Source organism: Haemorhous mexicanus, chromosome 22 (assembly GCF_027477595.1).
Source record: "Haemorhous mexicanus isolate bHaeMex1 chromosome 22, bHaeMex1.pri, whole genome shotgun sequence".
Taxonomy (NCBI): domain Eukaryota; kingdom Metazoa; phylum Chordata; class Aves; order Passeriformes; family Fringillidae; genus Haemorhous; species Haemorhous mexicanus.
Window position 1 is genome coordinate 4,205,467 of NC_082362.1, and position 24,570 is coordinate 4,230,036.

The 24,570-nt window shown below is 40.7% G+C and overlaps 1 protein-coding gene across 3 annotated transcripts in view; it reads right to left on the bottom strand.

Annotated features, from left to right (window-relative positions):
- LOC132337404 (protein spinster homolog 3-like) overlaps positions 1 to 14,072 on the bottom strand; it is a 59,120-nt gene extending 45,048 nt beyond the window's left edge. For 2 of the 3 annotated variants that reach the window (XR_009489172.1, XM_059865972.1), the window contains exons 1-8: positions 13,791 to 14,072; positions 10,676 to 10,741; positions 10,060 to 10,196; positions 9,388 to 9,539; positions 8,446 to 8,512; positions 7,520 to 7,710; positions 5,511 to 5,663; positions 2,231 to 2,420 (exon numbers count right to left, since the gene is read on the bottom strand). Coding sequence is in view for 2 of the 3 variants with exons in the window: in XM_059865972.1 (XP_059721955.1) it covers positions 2,231 to 2,420; positions 5,511 to 5,663; positions 7,520 to 7,710; positions 8,446 to 8,512; positions 9,388 to 9,539; positions 10,060 to 10,196; positions 10,676 to 10,741; positions 13,791 to 13,998 (1,164 nt within the window). In the remaining variant the exon portion in view is untranslated. The remainder of the gene's footprint in view (positions 1 to 2,230; positions 2,421 to 5,510; positions 5,664 to 7,519; positions 7,711 to 8,445; positions 8,513 to 9,387; positions 9,540 to 10,059; positions 10,197 to 10,675; positions 10,742 to 13,790) is intronic. The other variant, XM_059865971.1, reaches the window with a different exon arrangement.
- Between the last annotated feature and the right edge of the window lie 10,498 nt (positions 14,073 to 24,570).

The window sequence follows — 24,570 nt, forward strand, 5'->3', positions numbered from 1 at the left end:
AAAGCAAGATCCATGGAAGAGAAACATTCAGCACAGGTTTCCAGAGTGCACAGGGATGCAGATGAAGCCAAGTGAACACCTCTGGGCCAGTACAAATACTCTTAAGGGTCCTTCGGAGAGAGAGCTTCCAAAAAGGAATGGACTCCAAGGAACAGGCAGGCTCAAAACCTTGGTGTCCTGTGGGAAATCCCTAATCCATCACAGATGGAGACCCAGCCATGAGGAAAAGGGGTAGGGCACTGAACAGTTCTTATAGCTGAGGTCTCAGAAAATATTAACCCTTTCAGCCAGCCCTGGACACAGATTGGAACAGCCTGCCCAGACTTGAAGGAGGAAAGGGATTCAAGTTACACCATTGAGGTGGAGGAGTGCTAAAAAGCAGAGTTTCTTCAGAAACACAGGCCACAAAGTCACATGGCACCTGACACAATAGTCTTATCTACTAATCAGACTGGTGGCACAAGTGGAGCCAGCACTGTGTTTGGTAAGGTCTTTGTCGAGATGTTGTCCCTGGTTGATGAAAACACAGCCTAGGAAAGGCACAGTGACAAACTCAGATGTTTTTGTAGGGGTTGCTTACATTCTCCTAAGGAGAACTAGACCTAGTATACTTACTTATCTGTAGATATCCTGTAGGTAAAAAATATAGATAATAGACCTAGGATATCCATACATCCTGTGGTTCTTGTCTATTCTGCTCATTTGTTTTCTTCTCTGAGGCAGTTTGGGGGAAAAAGTTCCTTGAAGCACTGATATATTTAGTACAGACCATTATCCAGACATCTTTTCCTTCATGCTTTAGATATAGATATTATGATTAATATATTATATTATTAGATATTGGGAAGAAATTCTTCCCACTGAGGGTGGTGAGGCCCTGGCACAGGGTGCCCAGAGAAGCTGTGGCTGCCCCATCTCTGCAAATGTTCAATGCAAGGTTAGAGAGGGCTTGGAGCAACCTGGAATAGTGGAAGGTGTCCCTGCCTATGGCAGGGGAGTGGAACTGGATGAGATTTAAGGTCCCTTCCAACCCCCAACCCTGATTCTATGATTGTGTGATTCTATGATTCTAATAAAAGGTATTTTTGGTAGTTCCAACCAAATATATTGATTCACTCATCTAACATAGACTGGCAAATTCAACTGTTGTTCTCTACCTTTAATGACAAAAAAATCCCCTGACGAACACACTATGAGTGCAGCTTGTGGGATTCTGAGGAGAAGAAAAAGACAGTGGGTAATTCTTCTGGGCACTCAGATCCCCACTACTGGATCCAAAATTAGCTTCACATTTCACATTTTGCTTTGTGTACACACACTCAGACAGGCCAATCCACTTGTGTTTTCTCTTGGTGTAAAGGTGTTTTTCCACAGGAATACACATTCCTCAGGAGCTAGAAGGAAAACCTCTTTGAACAAGCATTATTCTTAGAAGCAAAAAACATGCAAAAGTGCCCTTTTCCAGAGAACTGTTGATTACTGTAATTTACTTTACTTTACATGTTAATCATGGTGATTTTGGCTGTGGAGTCACAGAAAAAATGCTCAGGAGTCTTTCCCCAGCTGTTACCAGATTACAGTTGAAATAGGGTTTACATTCAGTTCCCTCTTACAGGGATTTTTTTGTCATTCCTAGTAAGTTTCTGTTTTCCCTTTAACTGAGAATGGAATTTAAGTGATTTATACTTCAGTTTGTATTGCCAAAAGCTTGACTTTGAAGATCAGCTAGTGATGTGGGGCTTTGAAGGTGAGGACTAAATTATTCTTAGCAAGAACAGTGTGTATTGCACAGTCCCAACTACACCAACCTTTAAGTATTCAGAGAGCAAAAATAAATAAGAATACTAAATTAGGCACAAAGCATTAAAAATTAACATAAGACAGAGACTTGCTTTAACTACATTTTTGCATAAGGGACACGTTTCAACACAGCCAAATGCTTAGTTACTATTCTTTTCTTCAGTGTGGGCCCTCTGCAGGACCCCAGGCCCAGTTTTTGTGCTCTGTCTGTCCTTTACAGTGTTCCAAGGACTGCCTAGAGTGGCTCTCACAGGACAGACCTCAGCTATGGGAGCATCAGAGCCCACAGCTTACCTGGATACCTTGTCACTGAAACCTCTTAATGGTCTAGAAGACTGCAGAGAATTCTGCAAAAGTCACCCCTCGCTTCCTCCTCCCCCTTCCCATTCTCCCTAGGGTGCCAAAAGACATTTTGCTAATTGTCACTTACAAAAGTGGAAAGGATGTTTGTCTGGGCCACCATCAGAGCTATGTAGAGGCACAGGGCAGAAATGAACATGCTTGTGGCACAGATCAGAGGATCAGCTTTGTTGTTTATCTTCCTTAAACGTCTTGCAGCTTCTGCCCCAGCAATAATACCCAAGATTCCTGTCCCAATGGTGATGCCTCCAAATATTAGGCTGGTGATAAAGCAAAGGATTCAGCTGAGCATAGTAAAACTGTACTGTGGAAAAATAAATGGTGTTAGCTTGTACCTGTAGTTTCAGAGGAATCTTTAATAGGGAAGTTGAATTTTATTCCACTTGATGTTACCCTCTCCTTCTAAATGGATGCAATCCCAAGCCCCAGCTGAAGCTATGGCTTTGCAATGGTGGCTGTATCCCCTGAAGAAGATATTTTTTCCATTTACAGAGCAGGTGTTATGCACCCAGGCTCAGGGAGGGCTCTGCTCAGTACAATCTGGCTTGGCCATGCTGTGATTTAGAGGAGACAGAGTCATTGTGGTTACCCTGTGAATCAATCTGCCCAGTCATCCCTGAAACACAGATGGAGTAACCCTGTATCACAATCTGCTGCCTTGGAAGAGATCCTAGCACGAGGAATGATACACATCTAAATTACACCCCTCTGGTTAGCACAGCTGAGATGAGTCACTTCTCTGACTATGGGAAACACCTACCACTTCCCAGAAGAGTTCAAAGAATCCTGCATAGGTAACTACTGCCAGGTCCACATAGCATTTTCTGAACACAGAGTTTCCAATACCATTCAGCTTTGTGTGTTTGCAAATGCAAATGTGTTCTTCAGGAACTGCAAGTTCATGTTTTAAAAGAACATGTCTGAATAGTTTGGAAGATTCAGCTTCCAAAGGGACTTGCATGTGTGCTTTTGTCTCTGTCCCAGTGAGACCCCCCCCCAATGACAAAGCAGATCTCTTGCATAAGATCAGTGGTCCCACAGCACCATAATTCTCTGAAGACAAGCAGGGACAGGATCAATGTATTCTGAGCACAAGCCCTTCTGAATATTTTAGAGCACTACATGGCAAGTTCTGTACATTTTCCTGAACTTTTTCTAACTGCAAAGCAAAGTAACCAGCTGGGACATGATCTGTTGCTTAAAACTACACAACATCCACTTCTTAATTTCTTTCTGGCTGATTAGGAAGAACTCAATAATGCTACAAGAAAAAAAAAAAAAAGTCTTGCTATGCAAGATAACAAACTTTAAGAAAATTTGTACTCTCCCTCCAAGTTCTTCGAGGTTCTGATCCATCACTGACTATAGCTTGATAGTGACATTATAGATTGTCACTTGGCAGAATAATCTCAGACATTTGTTCAAGAGAGGCAAGTTCCAAGGTGACATTAGTTGATTGAAGCATTCATGGAATTGTGTTTAGAATGTTCATGTATTGTAAACTAGTTGAAATAAACCTGCAGCTGGAATAAAAGAGAATGGCCAAAACTAAATCCAAGCACAGTTCAGTTGACAGGGAGTAGAAAAGTACAGAAGCCTAGCACTGGGGAAAGGCTCCTGTGGGATCCTTTAGGGTCTGAGAATGCTCACTTATCTCTCTGATCTGTTTGAAAGTGTTTGCACAAAGACCTGAATAAAAACTTCACACTGCCTATTTATCTACCTTGAAAGGATTGAGACTTGAATCAGTTGTGGTGCCATTTGAGTTTGTGTTTCCAAGGAGTCTAAGTGACACAGTCCTGATCCCTAAAGTCTGAAACTGCTGAGCAGCCAGAGGGAAAAACATCTTTAAAAGTATCCCTGGGCAGGTCTGGTAATGTGCAGCTCAGTTCCTCCAGCACCATCAGGTCTGACACAGTAGTTTATATTCTGTTTCTTTACATCCCCTTGGAATAACAGTCCAAAACCAGCCTTATGCTGCTTCTGGCATGAGCTTATGCCAAGGTTATATTTAAAGCATCCTATAAGAAGCAGTACATGAGGTTAAACTATCAAATGCTCTGTTTCACTTCCCTGAAGACCATGTCTGCTCTAACAACACTACTGTGGAATAATAATTCAGAAGTGGATTAGAAAACAAACTAGAGGCCAACCATTTCAAATTAACAAAGGAAGTACTTAAACTGCATCTGTGAACACATACAGCCAAACATCTTAAACTGTTCAGCTTCCCTCATGTGCCTACCCTGAGCCTCCTGGGTTTCACTCCCTTCCCAGTGCTGTTCATTGATAAGTAATGTGCCACTGGTGGCATCCCTGGAAGGACAACTCATTTCCCATTGAAGGATTTTGGGATGACTCTTCAATCCATCTGGTTTTGCTACAACTCAGAAATCACTTTTGAGTTGACTCAGTTATTCTATTGCAGAAAACCAGAGGATGCATTCAAGGTGTGATGACTGCTTTTCCCTTTAATTGCCTTTACCTGGAAAGGCCATGCAGTAAGCACTTAGTTCTCTGGAATCCATTGCAAAAGCAGAGACTGAAACAAGACTTGGGACACCTCAGGGAGAAAGGGATACTTGTATGGGACCACTGCCAGGAGTCAGTCCCAGTGCTCATGTCACTGAGGGAAGCTGTGGGGACTCAAGAGGAACACTGAATACATATTTGTATGCTGGACAGCACACTGAAGAGAAAGTCCTCTTCCTTGGTGGGGAAAAGGGATCTACAAAAAAGTGTGTTATGACTACTTCAAAGTGTTCTACTAGTGTAAATTGCCCTTCTTATACAATATTTGATACTCTTCATGAATCTTCATTGGTCTGGACACACTCTGTAAGCAGAGCTCTGCTGGCAGCTATTCACAAGATCCTGGTTTGATGTGATGATATGATACTACATCAAAATCAGCAAGTTTTCTTCAAGCTGGGAGCCACAGTGAACTCACCAATATGGCATGGATTATAACAACAGAATAAGAAGAAGATAATAGGCAAGTTACTAAAACACAGGATTTAAATATACTTTGATGGGTATTTAAGTAACTTGGAGTGCACAGTCATTTGTCAACTAAACACTCCTTGCTAAAGCTGCTCCTTTTTCCCCACAACTGTTGCTATTACTGCTTCTTCCCACTTTAAATAGAGCTGGCATCATCTTTCCAGTTAATGGAGTGATTACAAACAAACAGCCAAAGGGGCGTGTCTCAGATACCTGGAGGCAATTTAACATTCACACCCCACTGCCTTCACAAGAAGAGCCTGGTCACATCTTCCCTGCCCCTCTGGAAAGCAGCTGTGACTGAGCACCCTGCAGCGTTTCCAGGATGATCCCAAGGCACAGCTCACCTGTTAGATGAATTGCACGAGTCCTGGAGGCATGGTGGCACAAGGCCCTGGACAACCTGAGCTCTGTACAGAAACAATGGCATCCACATTCCCAGAGCTCCAGTGACAAAGGCCATGGCAGTCTGACCCAGTGAGGAACAGACAAAACTAATGCTGAAAGTAAAAAAAAAACCAAAAAAATAACAACTCAGAGATATTAGAAAGAATGGTGTGTGAGGGAAAAGGGAAAACCTACCTGCAACACCCAGGATTTCAAGCAATAACAAAACAATACGTTCAGACCTCTTGTAATCAAAATCCCCTCCCTTGAATATCTGAACTCTGATCAGGCTTTATTATGAAATTCAACAATAAAGTAGTAATTAGAGCAAAGGGTATGACCTACTGATTTAATGTTAAATCCTGGTCTCTTGCAGATTTCATGCCAACTTCTGCCAAAACAATTGCTGTGATTTTTTTGATAGCAGAAGTATAACAATGGAGAGTGAGCAAGAATTTGAGGGCTTAGTACCTAAAGGAAAAGGTTCTATGTTCAAGTCTAAATGCCTCATGTTTTAAGCTGTTTCTGTAACCAGTATAAATGAGAGCAACACCTGGGTCTGGGCTGGGCTGGAGCACTCCTTAGTTCTACCTGAGTGAGTAAAAATAGACTCAATCTCCACAGCAAATTTCAGACAAAAGGAGAAGCATTTTTGAAAACTGTCCAAACCTTGTCTCCTTCGTGTCCTATTCTAGGAGAAAATTAAATTTTTGCTGGACTCTTTGTCATTATTAGTTCAGGAGAAAACCCCTTTTGAGGTCAATAGGGATGTATGAAATCTAAACACTGCTGCAAATAATCAGGTGACCACCAAACTAGAGGATTTGTTAAGAAATGAACCTAATTCTCCATTTCCTAAAGATAAAGTGCTCTTGGACTTGATTAAAAGTGGAACCACATAGTTCTTCAGCATTATGTCTTTATGCTTTGGAAATCAATTGCCCAAGGAAAGAAAATGGGAATCAATTGCTAAAGGAAAATAAAATTAAAATATATTTTTTTACACTAGAACATCTCTGTAGAAAAGCAATTTTGGAGATAGTCTAATTGTTGAAATGTCAGAAAGATTCATTTTTGATTCAGGAAAATTTATTTTTTATTCACTTCAAGGTGTAGTGCCTACAAATTGTGATCCTACAAAACCGATCTCTAGCATGCCCGCTGATCAGGACGTAAAGAGGATGCAGATTTAGCGGGCAGTTAGAAAACGCCGGATGGTCTGGAAGAACACTCCAAAGACAAACGATGTCCCAGGAAAGCAAGTCTTAAAAGGAAAAGCGTTGGATCGGAAAGCAGCCTGCGGGCAGCGGCAGGCGGAGCCGGCTCTGGCGCAGCTGCACAGCGGCACCTGCTGTTCCCAAAGCCGCTGCAGCGCCTCGTCCTGCCCGGGCACCGCCGGGCACCGCCGGGCACCGCCCGGCTGCGGGGTCACAGGAGCGAGCAACCCGTCCAGCCCGCATTTTACTGCGCCCTGCAGGTCAGCTGCATCTTTAATTTTTGTGTGGTTAAAAGGAAGAGGTCATCTGCCAGCCCATCAAAGCGCATGGACAATTACTTTATAGAGCATATTGGCGTCCCACAAACTCTGACCTCGTGCACAGCAGGTTTCCAAATCCCACAGAGGGCCTGAGACATGCTAATCCAACCTTCCTCAGGTACTAAGAATTATAAATAAATTTACACCAGAAAATTATGCACTTTTACCAATCTGACTTCTGTAGGGAAGGGAAAATTTAGTAGAAAGTAGAGCTTTGGATTCAAATAGGAGCAAACTGCCATCATAACTTCTCCCTTTCCCCTTCCTCAAAATGGGAGGATAGAAGATGCAAATAAATTTTTTATCTCTTTTGCAGAATTCCTTTTAAAAAGTGGAAGAAAAGTTTTTCCTAATGGTGTTTCCATTCTCTTGCATATAACATGTGGGTCAAAGGAGTAAAGTGGGACTCAATGGACATGTTATACCACTTACTTCTTGACAAGTGACCCCACATCTTGGCACCAACTAGTCCTGGTAGTTTTGTATACATCTGGCTTCTCATCTGCTCTTCCTATCATGCCAGAGATGCTCAGTGCTCTGTGGGCTGCTGTCTTTCTCTGGATCCTGTGAGGCACCAGTAGAATCAGTAGAAGCAGTGCCAGTCCTCCCATGCAAGGAGTTACCTGTAGACACAAGGTTGGTTAGATCAAAGATACCTGCTTTCTTATAGTCAGAACTCCACAGCAATTCCAATTGCATTAGAACCACTATCAGAAAATTCCAGGTATGTTCAGAGATAGATGTGAGGTTATATTTGTAAAGAAAAAGAGTGACTTTGGTGACTTTGAAGGAAAGATAATAGATCCTCCCTTCCCATCATACAGTACATGATCGCTCCTCCCCCTGATTTAAAAAAAAAAAAACATGTGAAAAGAAAACTGTACTGTAGTATTCTAGCCACAAACACAAGAAGCACTGATGCAGTCACCAATGTTACCTGAATCAGTGTCACTCCAATAAATACTCTGCCCCACTCACCTGCCTGTGCTAGCTGATTTTGTATACAAAGAAGTTGTTCCCAACAGCATTCCAGAAACTGGTGCTACCGGTATAGTGATAATTTTACCTTTAAATTTCTCTGTTTGAGGAGGTCTTGGTGCAGTAACAACCATTCCAAACGTGCCCTCAGGTAAGAGGAACATCAGCACCTGCCCTGGCTGCTGTACAATTTCACCTACACCTATCAGAGCTAGGCAGAAATCTGCCACTTGTCCTGCAGGAAAACTTCTCCTAAACACCACGTTCCTGACCTGTCAGAGGGTAGGAAGCCCTCCCACTGCTCACCTTTAACACAGTGAACATAAAGAATCCAAACCCCAGTGATGATTTCGATGTTACAGTGGATGAAAGAGACTCACCCTGAATGCCCAGTGCCAGTCACCTGTGCTTTTTGCCATGCCAGCTGCCAGCATGTAACCACAGCCACTGCAAAGAACAGAAAGGAATGGTCAGTAAGAGTAAGCACCAGTGAATTTTGGATGGCTGAAATGACATGTCTTGTCAGCTAAGGAGAATGTTCTGTCATAGTTTTCCAAAGGGATAAACAGAAATAACTCTCATGGTCTGTGCTAGTCTGCTTGCCAGCCAGTATTAAAAAGAGAGCCTAACCTCCTCAGAGCAGACTTGAGATGATGACAGTAATGTCCCAGATTCCCCTTGGAATACACATTCTGTAGAATGACACTGCAAACCTGGATAAAGAGCCCATAAAACATTTTATTACCTACTCCCTCCTGTGCTAGCCAAAGGAATAATGCTCTGCAGGAATTTCTTTAGTTTCAATCTGCCTTCTGGGCCCAGGCTTGGCTGCCTGCTCTGATTCTGTATGCCTCTAAACCATTTGAAAAGCTCTTCTCCACCTTTTCTTCAGACACAATGTCAATTTGTGTAAAAGAGGAGAGGGAAATACCATTTCTTCCTTGGGAGACGTTTAAAGGAGGGTTCTTAAAAAATCTGTCAAATAACTAATATCTAAAAGCTTTTGTCTCCCAAAACACAGAAATAAATTACATACTCTTGTGCACATATTTCTTTTAGAATTGATTCAATATTTTATTCAAAGCCAGAGTTTCTGGAGTCTAGATTCTCCCTAAAAATGTTAGGGGAAAAAGCAATTTTTTTTCAAGGTAAGTAGAGAAATACACCTAATCAGTTCTATTCAAACTTGCCAAGGAAGTGACAAATCCCTTTGTAAGAGCCAATGAAGAAATACATCAAAATAAATCTGATTAGGGCTCTGGGTATATTGAATTGAAGGTGTGGTCAGACAGAATTTCAAAAGGCCACTGCAAGAAACCAACCTTCCCACTGGAATGAAGATGTAGAAGATAGATAACACTGTGGTCCTTTTTCCTTCCTCAAACAGGTCTGCAATGATGGTAGGTGCTATAGTGGAGTAACTGGCAGAGCCAATGCCAACCAGTCCTCGTGAAAGAACAAATATCCTGTAATGCTGCAGGGAAAAGACATATTTTAGTCAAAAAAAGTCCATGCAAGCAAGAAAGCTTACTGTTAAAGAGGGGCATTTTAGTGGATGAAATCGACCAGAGGAAATCAGAATTCAACTGCCTTTTGCCTGTGTCTGTATTCCCTCCACTCACACCTGCTCCCCTCACATCTCACTGCTTGGCTTTCTCTTTCTGCACAGCAGTGACTTCTCAGAGTGACACCCAGAGGGAATTTCAGGACAGGGTGGATAGAAGACATGTAACCAACAAGCTGCCACACTGTAAGGTCATAAACAAAAAACATTCAGGACAAAAATAAAACCCCATCAATCATAACAATAATGTGTGGGTTCTCTATTGCCTAGGCTAGACTCCGGAGTCCTGGAGTATGTTTAGTCCAGGCTTAAGGCTCGGGAAATGAATGGTCACTGATGCTTTTCCAAACAAGACTAGAGAAGGACCCTATCAAGTCCTGCAAGAGGTGTGCAGGTTATTTTCATAGCACCCTCTAAAAAAGCAACATACTGACTGAGTGATGAACGAGCTCCCCAAGGTCACACCAGACCAGAAGAAAATACCAGCTCCAAGGATGATCTTCCTGTTGTAGCGATCTCCAAGGTATCCAAAGATGGGGGCAGCCAGCATGTAACACAAGGTGAAGACTGAAAATCCAACAATGAACAAAGACAATATTTATCTAAATATTTTTGTCATATGTACTGCTCAGCCCTCAGATAAACTCAGGTTATTTTTAGGGCACGGCTTAAAGGCAGGCTGAGTTTCTAGGACTAGGAGGAGGATTGATATTTGGAAAAAGACAAATACAGACTCAAAATACCTATACAACAATAAAATGTATGTGAATTGAATTAAACAATGTGAATGTATGTGAATTACTCAACTTTTGTATTTCTTGAGAAACCCTGCATCTTTTGTGATTCACATACTGTGGGATTTTTGAAGGACCTGACTCTAGTCTGACTTTCAGTTTTGCATTTTAGTCAGCCTGCCCACAAGTGGAAGTGAGCACTACCACATAAAAGGAGGAAGTAGAAGAGCTAAGTAACTGGACTGTGTTTTAGGAGCAGTCCACAGAGGGGCAAGGCAAAGTCAGCTCTCTGAACTGAGGAGATTTTATTACCTGTCTGCAGTAGACCTGTCTTCCCATCACTGAGCCCAAAGTATTGCTGGATATCCAACAGGATCCCTGCAACAGAGGCACACACTGAATAACAGCAAAGCACCCTGCTAATCCTGGTCACTGCCTACCCAAAAACAGGGCTTGCAAGAACTGCAGCACATTTAGTTTTTAGTTTAGATGTAAGCCATTACTCTACCACAAGCACAAGATGCACAGAGAATTAAAAATTCTTATTGCTATAGATAAATTTACTGATCTTCCACTATAAGGGTCTTATGAGAGTTAATTTACCCGCTGTTTCAACCACTCCTGTTCTGCTTCTTTTGCACCATTAGCACCTAAGAACATGAAAAATTTAGAGTTCAAAGTTTAATGGACACAATGCAGAACAAAACAGTGGATGTTCAGACAAAAAGGTAATTTTCTTCTCTATACCCTGCCAGAGCTGCAGATCTTCCATCTCATCTATTTTGTATTTCCAATTTATACTGCTGAAAACCAATTGAAAATAGAAGATTCTACTTTGAAAAAGCATACCTGTACTCCAGTGTTGAAAGATATCAATTAAAAAAGACATTTACTTCTCATGCCACTTCAATTTTGTCAAAATAGATGAAGTCATAACATTGCTAAGAGGATGAAACCACCACCACTTAAGAGAACAAGTTCTGTGTAATTTGCCTGCTGTGCTCACAGGAGCTCATCTGCAGCAGAAGGGAGTGAGGTGAGGTCAGCAGGAGGCACACCTTCTCCCACACTGTGTTTTACACATTGTGCCATGAACTGCAACTGCTCCAGCCACTTAAAAGCAGTGTGGGACCAGCTAATTTAGAGCTAAATCCATGTTCTCCCACAGTCCCTGTCGCTGCAGCATCAGTCCACTCACTATTTACTGATGGGACTTCAAGTCACTGTAGAGCAAGGTCCAGCCTAACAGCAGCTCCAGAGGTTTTCAGCTGTTTCTCAGTGACTCTTGAACATATTTTACATTTAGAGGTTTCCTAATGGTTTCAAAAGTTTAATTAAGAGATTTAATTCAAACATTTTGCATCATTAAAACAGGACAATCAATGATATCCTTCCTTTCTGGCAGCCAGTGATCAATGCACAGAAATACTGTATTAGAGGAATTCAGGTTTGGTGGAGTATTTAGAACAAATCACAGCTAACAAGACTTGAACAGAACCACAACTTCATCTCAAACTAACATTCACACTAAGCACCATTAAAATGTCATCCCCTCCACATAATAAAAATAACTGACCCTACCAGATCCTGGCAAATTACAAAGCATTGATTTGAGCAGTTTGGTGGACAGAAAAGAGAGGAAAGGTCTGCATGGTCACTAGTTTCAACAAACTGAAGTGAGCAGACAGCTAAGGGGAAGAGCTTGTTTTCTGTGGTACAAACACCATCAAAGCCTGAGAGCAGAACTATCCGGAAACCACAACTTTGTAACTGCTGCCAGTTCACTTCTGAGCAGATCCTCACACCTCCCCTTCCTCCCTTTCCTGTTAGCTGAATCTGACAACATGGTCACACACTTGGACAGCCAAACTCAAATGTGCTCTTGCAAGAACTCTGCAGTGGCACTGAATTCTAGCAGGTGAACAATCAGTACACTGCTGTGTATAAACTGCAGCTGACAGACTTCCCCAGGGCCCAGGAGTCACAGAACCAAGTAAAATGTGGTTTGGTCATATAGTGTCATTAAAGGAGGTGTTTCAAAGGCCTGGGCACTATCCCCACCTCTGCTCTTGAATTCTTGCATGTCCCTGAAGGTACCTCACTCACAAGAGCACGTTGGGAGAATCTTAAGCTCTTAACTGGTTCAGGAGCCCCTGAAGAGTTCAAAGCTTGGAATGAGCCAAATGGCTTCTTGGTCTTAACCCTCCAAGGGGATATTCTTCTAGCATCCAAGCTCTTCCTTGAAGGTATTTTCATCCTCTTCTGTTCCCTGCCCTTCGCCAAGGAAAGTTACTTGACAACAGAATGCATGCACAGAAGTTTTTCACTCACAGCCTTGCAGTGTCATTCAGCATGCTCTCCTACTGCACTCCTGCTTGCTTCCTTCCCTCTTGTGCTGTTAAAAAGTACTCAAAAAAACAAGTTCAAACTCTTATACTCACTACACTCTCCATTTCTAAAGATACTGACTGAAAGTGCCAAATTTCTGAATGACTGAAGTAGCAAAATTACTTTGTGTACTGTAATTAGATATTAATTCCAAATTCAATAATCCATCGTTTGGGTTTTTTCAAAGTTTAAAACATTTTTGTTTCCCAGGCCACTCAGAAGTAAAATATAACAAGCTCACAACAACTGTTTCCCCTGTTTTCTAAATCAGATCCCTGGAAGCATGGGAGATGCTTAGTAAATAGAAGAATTTACACAAACCACAATTTAAATGGGGGAAAACCCCCATATTTTCCCTCCAGTTTACTACAGCAACTCTTGGTTATTTTCAGCTTTGGAAAAATAGATAAAAATAGTATTTTGAAGGAAGGATATTATTTATTAGACAACAAGTCCTAACTTGGGTGGGGGAAGGCTTAATTCTTTTTCCACAATCAGGTTCCACTCTTTATTGCAGAAATCACACGACTGCCAGCAGCTCACAAGGAAGTTAAGCCAGAGTTATCACAAAGATGCCATAGTTTTTGAACTTGTAATGGAGGGAATAACATCAGTATTCTTCAGATAAAAGAATACCATATAGAATCTACTAGATGCAAAGAAGGCCTTGTAAACTGCTGTGCACAGTAAAGAGAAGCTCCTTAGCCACACTTCTGTGGAAACCAGCCACAAAAATGGACCAGCTGCCCTGTATGCTAAAGTCTGTTTATAAGAGACCTAGATTTTAAAGTACTCTTTTATTTTTATAAGCATTCTACTAACTATTAATACCTAATAAATCCCTCCTAGGTATTTCCAGATTTATAATTGGAAGTTTCATTAAGAGTATGATCAACAGGTTAAAGCAGATAAATGAGAGAAAGTAAAAAGACATAAAGCATATCCTTACTTTAGAAACATTTGTAGAGTTTAGAAACATTTGTAGAGCTGCTAAGAACTTAAATTTCTTTTTCTTTAGAATAGGAAAATGGGTTCTCACCTGGCACAATGAACCAATCAATGAAATTTATTAAATTCCCAAAGCACAGCACGGCAACTACCAGGCAATCCCTCTTTGCTGGGCTGTTCCTTGGCACAGCCACTGATGGACACTCTGTCCCATCTGCTGCAGCACCTCCATAACTCTGTCCCTCAAACAGTGGCTGGAGCAGCAGGCTTGTGTCTTCATGGTCACAGGGGGGTTGCATGTTTCCAGTGCAGACACTCAGCAGGGGTGATGAAGCATTTCCTCACACAAAATTGATGTGTTGGGGCTATGAGGAACTTCAATCACTACGGTCATTTCCGGACTGAAGCACAGCCACTAAGAACTGAGCTGTTCCTTGCAGTCAGAAGAACTTACAAAGAAAAAAGCTGCAGTGCTGTGTTTTGCAAAAGTGAAGACCATGGCCTTGAAGGCAAGGCAAAGTAAATGTAAACAAAAGCAAAGTAATCCATTGTGCACCCAAGAAATAAAACAACTCCACAATTATCACACAGAAACTACAAATGCAAAAATAACAGTATTCTTTGTTGTGAGTGAGTTGTCAGAGCTAAATATAGTCTTTCTACAGAAGAAAGGGAAAGAGAGAGAAAGAAAGAGAGAAAGAAAGAGAGAGGGAAAGAGAGGGAAAGAGAGAGAAAGAGAGAGAAAGAGAGAGAGAAAGAGAGAAAGAGAGAAAGAAAGAGAGAAAGAAAGAGAGAGAAAGAGAGAAAGAGAGAGAGAAAGAGAGAGAGAGAAATAGAGAAAGAGAGAAAAGAAAGAAAGAAAGAAAGAAAGAAAGAAAGAAAGAAAGAAAGAAAGAAAGAAAGAAAGAAAGAAAGAAAGAAAAGAAAGAAAGAAAGAAAGAAAGAAAGAAAGAAGACAATCAGCCTTTAAAACAGGCCTGTGTCTTCCCCTTTCTCCCCCAAACAACAGGTCCAGGAGGGGAGGAGAGAGGGCACAGGAAGGCATTCTTGTTCTTTTGGCACACGTAGACACCTTTATCTGCCTTCTTTCTTCTGTCCACTCACATTTTTAGAAGTATTCAGTCACATGTCTTTTGAGCGACTTTATGGATTACCAACTTCAAAAGCTAATTTATTTTTTGCCTCCTGTTAATAAAATAAAAATTTTAAAATGAAAATTACCAGCAAACTCTAAGAGTTTAAGAGTGAGGCAGATAATTTGAAGAAGGACTGCTTATGGTTCATGACTCATGCATGAAGTCTGTGGTCGGGCTTTTTTTAAGAACTGGGTATTTCACACTTTAGACTAACTGAAAAACAAAATAGCACCTACCATTTTTGGCCCTTTCTCAAAATGCACACTCATTTGCTTCCATGTGCTCAACACGAGTATTTCATTCTATCTTCTCTTCTTTTATCTCCCCTTTTCTCTGCTATAGACCACAGGAAGTTCTCTGAGCGATGTCACCTTATCCATCCTATCCCAGTGCTTAACTAACCCAGCGAAATCAAGAATTCCTTGGCAATTCTAGGAAGCAACAAAGAACCAACAATTTGGTAGAAAGTAAGAGTTTTATCTGAACCCCAGCCGCGCACAAAGGCGAATCAGAACCACTACTCCCTCGGCATTTCGGTGCCGGCCAGCAGCTGGAGCGGGCCGTGGCGGTGCGGCCCCGCTGTGCCGCTGGGTGGCGCCCCAAGGCCGGCGCGGCGCCGCCGCCCCGCCCGCTCCCGCCCGGCCCCCGAATCCTTTCCCGGCAATATTTCCCGTGTTTGATGCCCAGCCACAGCTCAGACCTTGTAAGGAAGGACTCGCGGGGCAGCTCATCAGGGTTTAACTCTCACTTTGGATAGTTTAGATGTATCGTGATCCAAGCGTCGTCGGAGTATCCAGAGCACATCCTGTATTGCTCTCAGTGACATTTACTGCCAGAGCTGATGTTTTGAGATGACCAAAAGCAGGTTTCTCATATAACTGCTGTGGCAACAACACGATTCTGCTTTTATAGAGCAGAATTTCCAAATTCCAAATTTTCCAAAGACAGAGTCAGAATAAACAAAATGTTCTCACAAACACAAACCTATCAGTTCTGAACACTTCTTTTGATTCCTTTTTTGCCCTTCATTAAAGTTTCCAGATACCACTTCATGCCTTTTGTTGCTGTACTACCTGGTCACTGGTGCCACCACCTCTGTCTACACATCCCCCTTCTCCCTTCCCTCAATGTCACAAGCCACCTCCTTCCACCCACCCTGGGTTTCAGTGCTGGGTACAAATCTGCAGTGCTTTTTAAAAGGGCCCCTGAGACTTTTTCTTCCTCAGCTCCTATAGCCACCATTCCTTGATAGGCACCCTGCTTTAACTGCATGCTTCTCCTGTTCTCCAAACACAGTTTTCATGTTTGCCCAGACCACACTGCACCAAAAACTTCCACCAAAACTTTGTGACAATGCCCATTGTGGGCATATAGAATGCCACTATGCAATACCAGTCAACTTTTGTCAGGCAAGATCACAGCTCACTTCGTTATAGCCAATTAAAATTTTTCCTTATTTGTTCTGTCAGTCAGGCAGTTCCTTTCTTGGAACAAAGTGTAGTGTTTGCCTCCACAGCTTACCCTGTCGGTGCCAGGTGCCCATGCAATATAAAAAGCAGCTTTTTATGCCTGTCATACTCCTTCAGGAGCTCTGTTCTCTTGGTGGTTCATTTGAGCACGAGATCTCATAGCTGTGCCATGCAGTTAAACCCTCCCATGAGTTCAGTAAGTCAGATCCTCATTATTCTCATCTTTGGCACTAGTCCTGACACAGAGCAACATATTTTCTTACACCACTTGGAATCTGGCTGAGGTACCAAAAGTTATTTTGATGGCTGAACCTGACAGAGGCAACTGAGACCCCCCAGATGAAGAGAGATGTTTGGTGACAGTTAAAGTGGTTGGCTGATCCTCAGCAGGCCAACAAATGTGCCATGCCTGAATCCCTACAGCACTGCTTACAGTCAACCTAAGTGAGAGCTTCTGGCTTTCCCTGAGAGGATTTCCAAGTATTTACTACAAAATGCCTTTGAATGTATTTATTTATCCAAATATCCTCTAATGGTGGATGCTGCCACATCTGTGAACAGCTTTGGAGGTTTGCCAGGGCTTTCCCAGAAAGCTACATCAGAAGGGGCATTAATAGTGAACCAAGATGTCAGAAAGATATAAATTGAAAATATATGGTTCACTGGTTCACTCCAAACCATCTTCATACATGTAAAAAAAAGAAGTTTATTAAGCCACTGAATAGCAAACAGCAACAAAATCTAAACTAAATTAAAAACTAAATATGAAAATAATATTCATTGTTGACTAGATCTAACAATACTGATTTTAGGAAGAAAGAAAAAAGCTGCTTTTGGTATCTCTGTCATGCATTACCCAGACAGAGAACATAAATTAACCAAAAGAAAATACATACTTGTGTGTATTTGCAAGTATATATTTAACTGCTGCAATATAGTTAGAACCAACAAGCATGCATTTAATGCAGAACATATAAGACTGGTCTGCATTTTAAGGTGTATGTATTTTAAGCCTATTGTCATGGAAGCAAATTCATAAATCATGAGATTCTGCAAATAATTGACATTTGGATTGGTTCACAACATAATAATTTTAGTGTCAGACAAGATCAAAAAAGTGAAATTTAACATCATTCTGGTAGACACACAGCTCAATAAATGCATGTCCAGACCCCACCTGAAATATTCCACTCCAAGGAGATTCAAAGACAATTATAGTGACTGCAAAAGAGCTGCAGAGTGACAGACATTAAGGTAAGAGGCTGTGGGGGTTTAAGGTTTGTCACTACTTGTACAAAGGCTGCACAATTACTCACTTTGGTTTTGAACCCAGTTTGCACTGCTAAAACATCAAGGAAGACTTGGAGTGAGACATGAACACCTGGGCTGCATGTCTGGAGGGGCAGCAGTTTGACAGCTCAAACCAAGCAGTGACCAGCCTGACAGGAGGGCAGGCAACTCAAGAAGTGTAATCACATATAAAAGTAGCATAATTTTCAGTTACAGATTTATTACAGAATCAACACTTGATCCTGTTCTCATAAAAGTCTACATTACAAAACTCCAGAGATGACTCATCTAGTAATGTGTATATTTTTCTTGCCTTTCAGCCCTCCAGACTGATGCACATTTGCCAAGCTCTTATTGCCTTGGAATACTACACAGCTGAGAGGGAGGGAGCCCAAGCACTCTCCTTCCCAGGGAAGTTTGAGAAATTCTGCACCTGGACTTGGTTGAATCTACTCTGTGTGCTGCTTGCAGCTACATTAGCCATGATTAACACTCATGTCAAAAGCTGTTAGGAAATATTTTGTATTTTAGCATGAAATTTACTACCTGAATAACCAAAACTAGATTGCTAACAGTTTTTCTTCACCTTTACAGGCAGAACTACATGTGTGAGCCATTATTTAATTTGAGTCTCTGTCCATATCTGCCAGACTAACAATCATAATAGTAGTCCACTACTACCAAAAACTTCAAGAAAACCAGCTGGACCACCTGATCCACTATACACCTAAATGGAAAATATCTGCTTGGAAGATTCTCATTCTGTGAGTTTCAATAAATGCTGGTTTTAGTCACCACATCCTTTTTACCTCCTAACCCTAAATTTCTATCTAAAATGCTTGCTTTCTTGTTGCCTGAGTAATAGCACAAAACCCAGGGTGGATTCACTGGAACATATTTTAGCATTGTGACAGCAGCAAATAAAATTTACACACACTAAAGTATAAAACCTCCTATTTCATTATTACTGACAAATAAGCTCTATATAGCTTCCTACTTCCTGGAATGCAGATGATGCTTTTGGTTGGGCAAGGAAGCCAGCTCAGACTCTTCTCCTTCATCTTTTAAATTAGGAAACAAACTGCAGCTTTACAAAAAGTTCTTGGGGTGCTTACCTAGATAACTTATCTCACAGGTGACATTTTCCTTGGTTGTATCCCTATAATTCTGTCCCAAAAAGTATAGCAGAAGAAATTACAGTTCCAGCACATAATCACAGAGCAGCGAAAGATGAACACACTTCATTTCTATTAACTGCTCCCTTCTTCTTCTCTGGGAAAACAGAAAGAAAAGCAAAGACCTCCTTTGCAAATGAGAACATTTTGCATTAACATCAGACAAAGGAGAAAGCTACACATTGCTGGAACAGAGCTGCCTCTTCTAGCTGAGATTTAGTCAAGCACAGAGCAGCTCATGGAGGTCAAGAGAAGTGAGGAATTACAGTAACTGTGCACCAAAGATGCTATTTCATCAACCAGTTTATCTGCTTTGGCCTTTACCATTATTTTAGCTCAAGCTTATCTTTATTGGCATAGCTGATAAGATAATTTCTTGCATTTTGGGATTCTGGATGCTTCTGACACAATTATAGCAGAAAAGGGCTGTGACATCTGCTTGGATTCTGGAAGAAAACAGTGGAATTAAATGTCTATTTAACCTGTGTTTTGACCTTTCTAGCACAGTGAAACATTCATCCCCAGAAGAATCGTTAGCTGACCACTGCAGTCTTCACTGTGATACACCAGAGTCCTTTTCATTAAGACAACAGCAAAGGAGATAGGAGCCATTGGTTATGAGAAATGACAAACAGACAAGCACTGCCAGAACAAAAATGGAGGCCTTTCCCTATGAGGCCTCTCTCTTTCCAGCCTCACTCCCTCCAGACTGAAAGGGAAGAACTGCAGTGAACAGAGTATTTTAATCACTACAGAGAATGCTAAGGTCAGGGTTAACTAAAAATTTGAATAAACATTGATTTAAATTAAAAATAGTCTAATTAAGTATGGAGAATGTCTTCATTTCCCAGAAGTAAACCCTGCACAAAGAGATTTGCTGTCACTCCCAATGCTTCCAGCAAGGCAAAGTGAGGCTGTGTTCACCCTTCTGGGAAGAGCAGGTACATGAATTCACTACTGACATGATTAAGTGATAGCACTGTGAAACAAATTCTGCCAGCAACAAAAGAAAACTTGGTCATTTTTGAGCACTAACCCCAGGATGCTGATTTTTATGACATTTATTATACAAATGACAGTTATTATACAAATATTTGGAAGTTCTTAAAGTTATAATGCAATTGAGACAGGGAGTTGGGATTAAAATGTATCTATACTATCACTGATAGGTACCCACCTTAGGCAGAGGGCAGCTCCCAGTTCAACAAGAAGAGAACAAATGGAGAAAGTAGCCAGAGTCACTCTTTTCCTGGGCATCTTCTGTTTTATTTTAATCACCAGAGAGTAGAAAGTCTGTAAAAATCTTTACCAGTCAAACATCTACTTTTAATGAAGCAAAATAAAGAAAAAAATTTTTAAAAAATAAGAAAATAAAGAAAATGGAGAAAAAAAAAGGGGGCGAAGTGTGGAAAGGATCATCTACCAGTTATATTAGTAAGGAAAGGGAGAAAAGGGTTCAGAAGAACTCCTTTCCTGCTAGTAACTTCCTTTGCTAAAGCAAAGGGACCTCAAGCCTGCAGTCCTAAAGCAAATGGTACCATAAATAATCTAAAGGGAGAAAGAAAACAATAAACATTAAAACTTTGAAGCACTTGCACAGTTCTACTTAACATCTGATTCATGTTAACTAATGTACAAGATGTTTTCAGGCTTCAGCACTTGGTTCTTAAAGCTCTGGTTTGAATACAATGTTCTTCAGAAAATTTAAAACCACAGTAATAAAATTACTATATGAATCATTTATTAATTACTTAGCAATATTAAAGTAAAAATATAGAAATTAAACTTCTTTCTATTCATTTCATTCACAATCTCCTTCCATTCACTCTCGATACCAGAAATTTTACCTGCTCTGAAGATGCCTTACATGTAAAATTAAAAGGTATATGAATAAACTCTGGCCTTTCTGTCTTTCATGGTGTCATGTTGGCTTCACACACTTTTGAGAAAGCATAACACAGAATCTCAGGCTGCTAATAAAATAATTTTATTCTTATGATTTTAGAAGCTACTTTTGCTTAAGACAAGTTCAGTACCAGTAGAAGAACTATTATCTCTTTATTCCTGTGAGCTAGCAAGCAGCAAAGTCTCTTTTCCATACTTCAAAGTAGCTTTTTGGATACTGTTCATAATAGAGCATTAATATCAACTTCAGCTGATACATTTGCTTGAAAAAAAAAGTGTCAGGAGATTTATTATTGTAAATCCTGAAGTTAAATGAAGCTAAGAAGAGGCTTTGTTTCAAAGTTCAGAATGGTTGCTGGAATTAACTGGCAGTCAGGGAAGAACTGCAATAACTCAATTTTGTAAACTATGAAAAAAAATCTTTACCTTCCAAAAAGCCTTATGTCAATAGAATATCTTCTGACTTAGTTCATTAAAATGTCTCCTTAAGAAATGATTTAAAAGTACAGAATAAGGACAGTGTAAATCAACAAAGTGATTAATCTGTTCAAAAAGCCAAATATAACTGAAGCCACCTGTGTTTTCACTGCCTCCATTCCCCCTCCCCCTTTTCTCCTCCTCCAACAAGTTCTGAGTCCTGACAGAAAACCAAAGCAGTCCTACACAGCCCCACACTGAGATCACCAGACTCCACAGGTCTGAGCTGTTCATCCCTTTTGTCCACCCACCTGTTTCCACAACAGACCTGCCTGGTGCTCCAAAGCCCAGCTTTTCCCCTGGCCTTCAGGTGAAATTCAATTCAGTCCCACAGTTCCTGTGTATAAGATAAGAATTGTGCTTGTATAATTTTCTAGTAGAGGCAAATACTGCATTATATGATAACAGTATAGCCCACTGATGGCTGGACTTACACTACCTTAACCTATTTTGCTTCTCTGAGGGGACTAATCCTCACGTAACATCTCTAAGTGCATCCACATTAAGGGATTTGGCCCTTGAGCTGTGCAGAGCAGGTCGTGCTGCTCGTGCTCTCACAGAGCCCTTGTGCAGGTTACATCTGTATTCACTGCTCCCTTCATCTCTGGGCAGTTTCTAGCCAATCCCTCCCTGGCTGCAGACATATTTCCTTCCCTTTTGTGCACTGCACTAATTTTGTACTTGCAAAGGCACCAGAATGTGTCAGGTACAAATACGAGAATATCTCAAAGAACTGAAGGTTACTGCTCCAGGAAAAAATTGACTTTCTTGCCAAGCCCTTTATATATCTCATAATCAACAATTTCCAGGCACAATTTGAGGTAAGAGGCATCAACTGGGATGCATTGTGCAAAATGATATATTTTTGGGATATATTTTATAAAATGTGAGCAAAAGTAAAGAATTTAGCAAGTTAAACAAAATGATATATTTTTGGGATATATGTTATAAAATGTGAGCAAAAGTAAAGAATTTAGCAAGTTAAACAGAAAAACAACTTTTAAAGTGTAATTCTTTATTTTAAACCAAGTATGTCTGTTCTTTTAAAAACAGCCCTGTCTAAAATAAAATGTGAAATAAGGGCAGCCCACACGCCATGGAATCCAGCATCACAAAGTACAGAATATACCAGTAGTTCAGGCTTGCTGCAGAAATTTCAGAGAAAGTCAAAACACTGAACTGGTGGGTGTAACTGAGTAAGTGGCTGGAAATAGCATGTGGAGTGCTGAACCAGCTCCTTACAGCAGAGCTTCATCTGCAGGTGCAGAAAGAAATTTCTTCATCTGAGTTTATTCAACAAGTTCATTTTGATGCCTGGTTCATTAAGAGATGGAAAGCAAACATGGATTTGGAAAAGGAAGCCAGTTTGAGTTTTCCTTTTCCAAACTTTGTGCAAAATCAAGGTGTGGGATGCTTAGCTCTAACTTGTGGGAGGATGAGATCTGATGATATGAATATCTTGGAAGCAGGGGGAGCTAAAATGAAAATTTCATTTCTTATTTTTAATGATTCCTTTGTGCATTTTAACCAAATCCCATCAAATGTAACTTAACAGAAAGAATCAATTAAAAGCTCACAGCATCTAATAAACAAAATAGTACTTGATGGATTTAAGAACAAAATCAGAAGTTTGAAAAGATATATGTTCCCATATCTTAAGTCAATTAGTTCAGTCCTACTGACTGTCAGAAAGTAATTTCATGCCAAGCACATGGAATCTGCTATTTAAGAATGTAATTAAAAATTATAAATATAAAATAAATTATGTAAATTTGTGTTTCCAGCTTGCCATTTTAAATCCTGAATCAAGTATTTAACTCTCTTGTTTAAGCCAACAACAGAAAATGGAAGTATTGAAAACAGTATTTTAACTTCTGGCATCAAATTTACATACAAATAACCATTCTCAAGTATATGTCCTTGTTTCTTCAAGAAAGAATTCTGATGTTTATTTTCTTCCATGCCAGCATGCCAGCATTTCAGAAAAGGCAAATCAATTATGACCTGCCTCATATTTCAATCCTTGTGTTTGTTCCAAGGACTGAACACTGACACAGCAGTGGATCTCATGACTGCTTTCCATCAGGTATATTAAACTGATTGTCAATTAGGTCAGGCTTTCAGGTTGCAGAGCAAAGCTTTCTTACACTCAATTCTTTAGAAATATGAGTTAGAAAATTGCAACTTTCATTTTAGTTTAACCCTCCCCATAACTATGTTGGATTTAAGACAGTCTTTCATCACTAATTTCTGCTGCTTTTGTTTGCAGATTTATTTTGATGTGGTTTTTTAACTAATAATAAGGAAAGAAATGGAATTCTGAGGAAATCATGTCCATGTTGTGTAAAGTGAACACCTCTCAGGGGTCATTTTACCCTCTCCTACCACTAATGACTAGGCATGTCTGTTTCCCAGCTGAGAACGTTATCAGTTTAAGTAATAGTTTAAGCTTATACAAATAAAGTTTGGAACAAGGTCATTCTGGTTTACCCAGCTCTTAAACAGCACCTTTCTGCCAAAAGCCTGAATCAACACCACCATAAGAATCCCTGAGGATTTCCTGCACTTCCAGAGACTGTTTTACCACAACAATTCCTGTCAAGCCTGATTCATACCAGAAATCTTACCCAAAAGTCAGGTCAAAACACTTTGTTTAGGTGTCACCCTTCAGTGAACAACTTAGTCTACATCTACATCTGCTCTCCTTGGCTCAAGCAATCATGGTCCATGCTTCATGCCACAACTAAAGCCTTTAGCTGTGGTCAGTGACCTAGAGGGAATACTGCTGGATTTATTAAGAAATGACAGACAGACACACAGTGAGGTTTGAACATTAGGGTCATTGTGGTTTCATTTATCAGGGAATGTAAGTCAGGACCAGCTCCTATTTCTGGCTCCAGGGGTTGCTCTGGTATCTTGGGCAAGAAAATTTAGCACCATGGACTGCCATGCATGTCCATGCTGACTACTGGGACTGGTAGGGAAGAATGGAGATCCTTACCTCTACAGGAGATCACCAGGGATTAGTGTTAACACAGCAGGACCCTGATCTGAGCTGGAGAAGCTGAGCACTGCTGCCATACAAGTCAATGTCAGTATTTTCATCATGCCCTGCACAGAGGCAAGTTCTGAAGAGATGCATTACAGCAGCTGCAGCAATTCCTCTGCCTTCTTTCTCTGTTTGCCATGCCACTGATTCACTGGTCCATATTTTTCCAGGAAATCACACTTCTTCACACACACACCCACTTCCAGCGAAACGTGAGCCCAGCAACATTTGAGTAACAGTTAAACTTTTGAACCTGTTCTGTAGGAGTAGCCCTGAACTCAGCACAAATACTTGAGCCCAGACTGATGTGTTCAGTCCAAGTTTAGTCCCCACTTTATTTATAGGTCACACCGGAGTGGGAACAAAACAG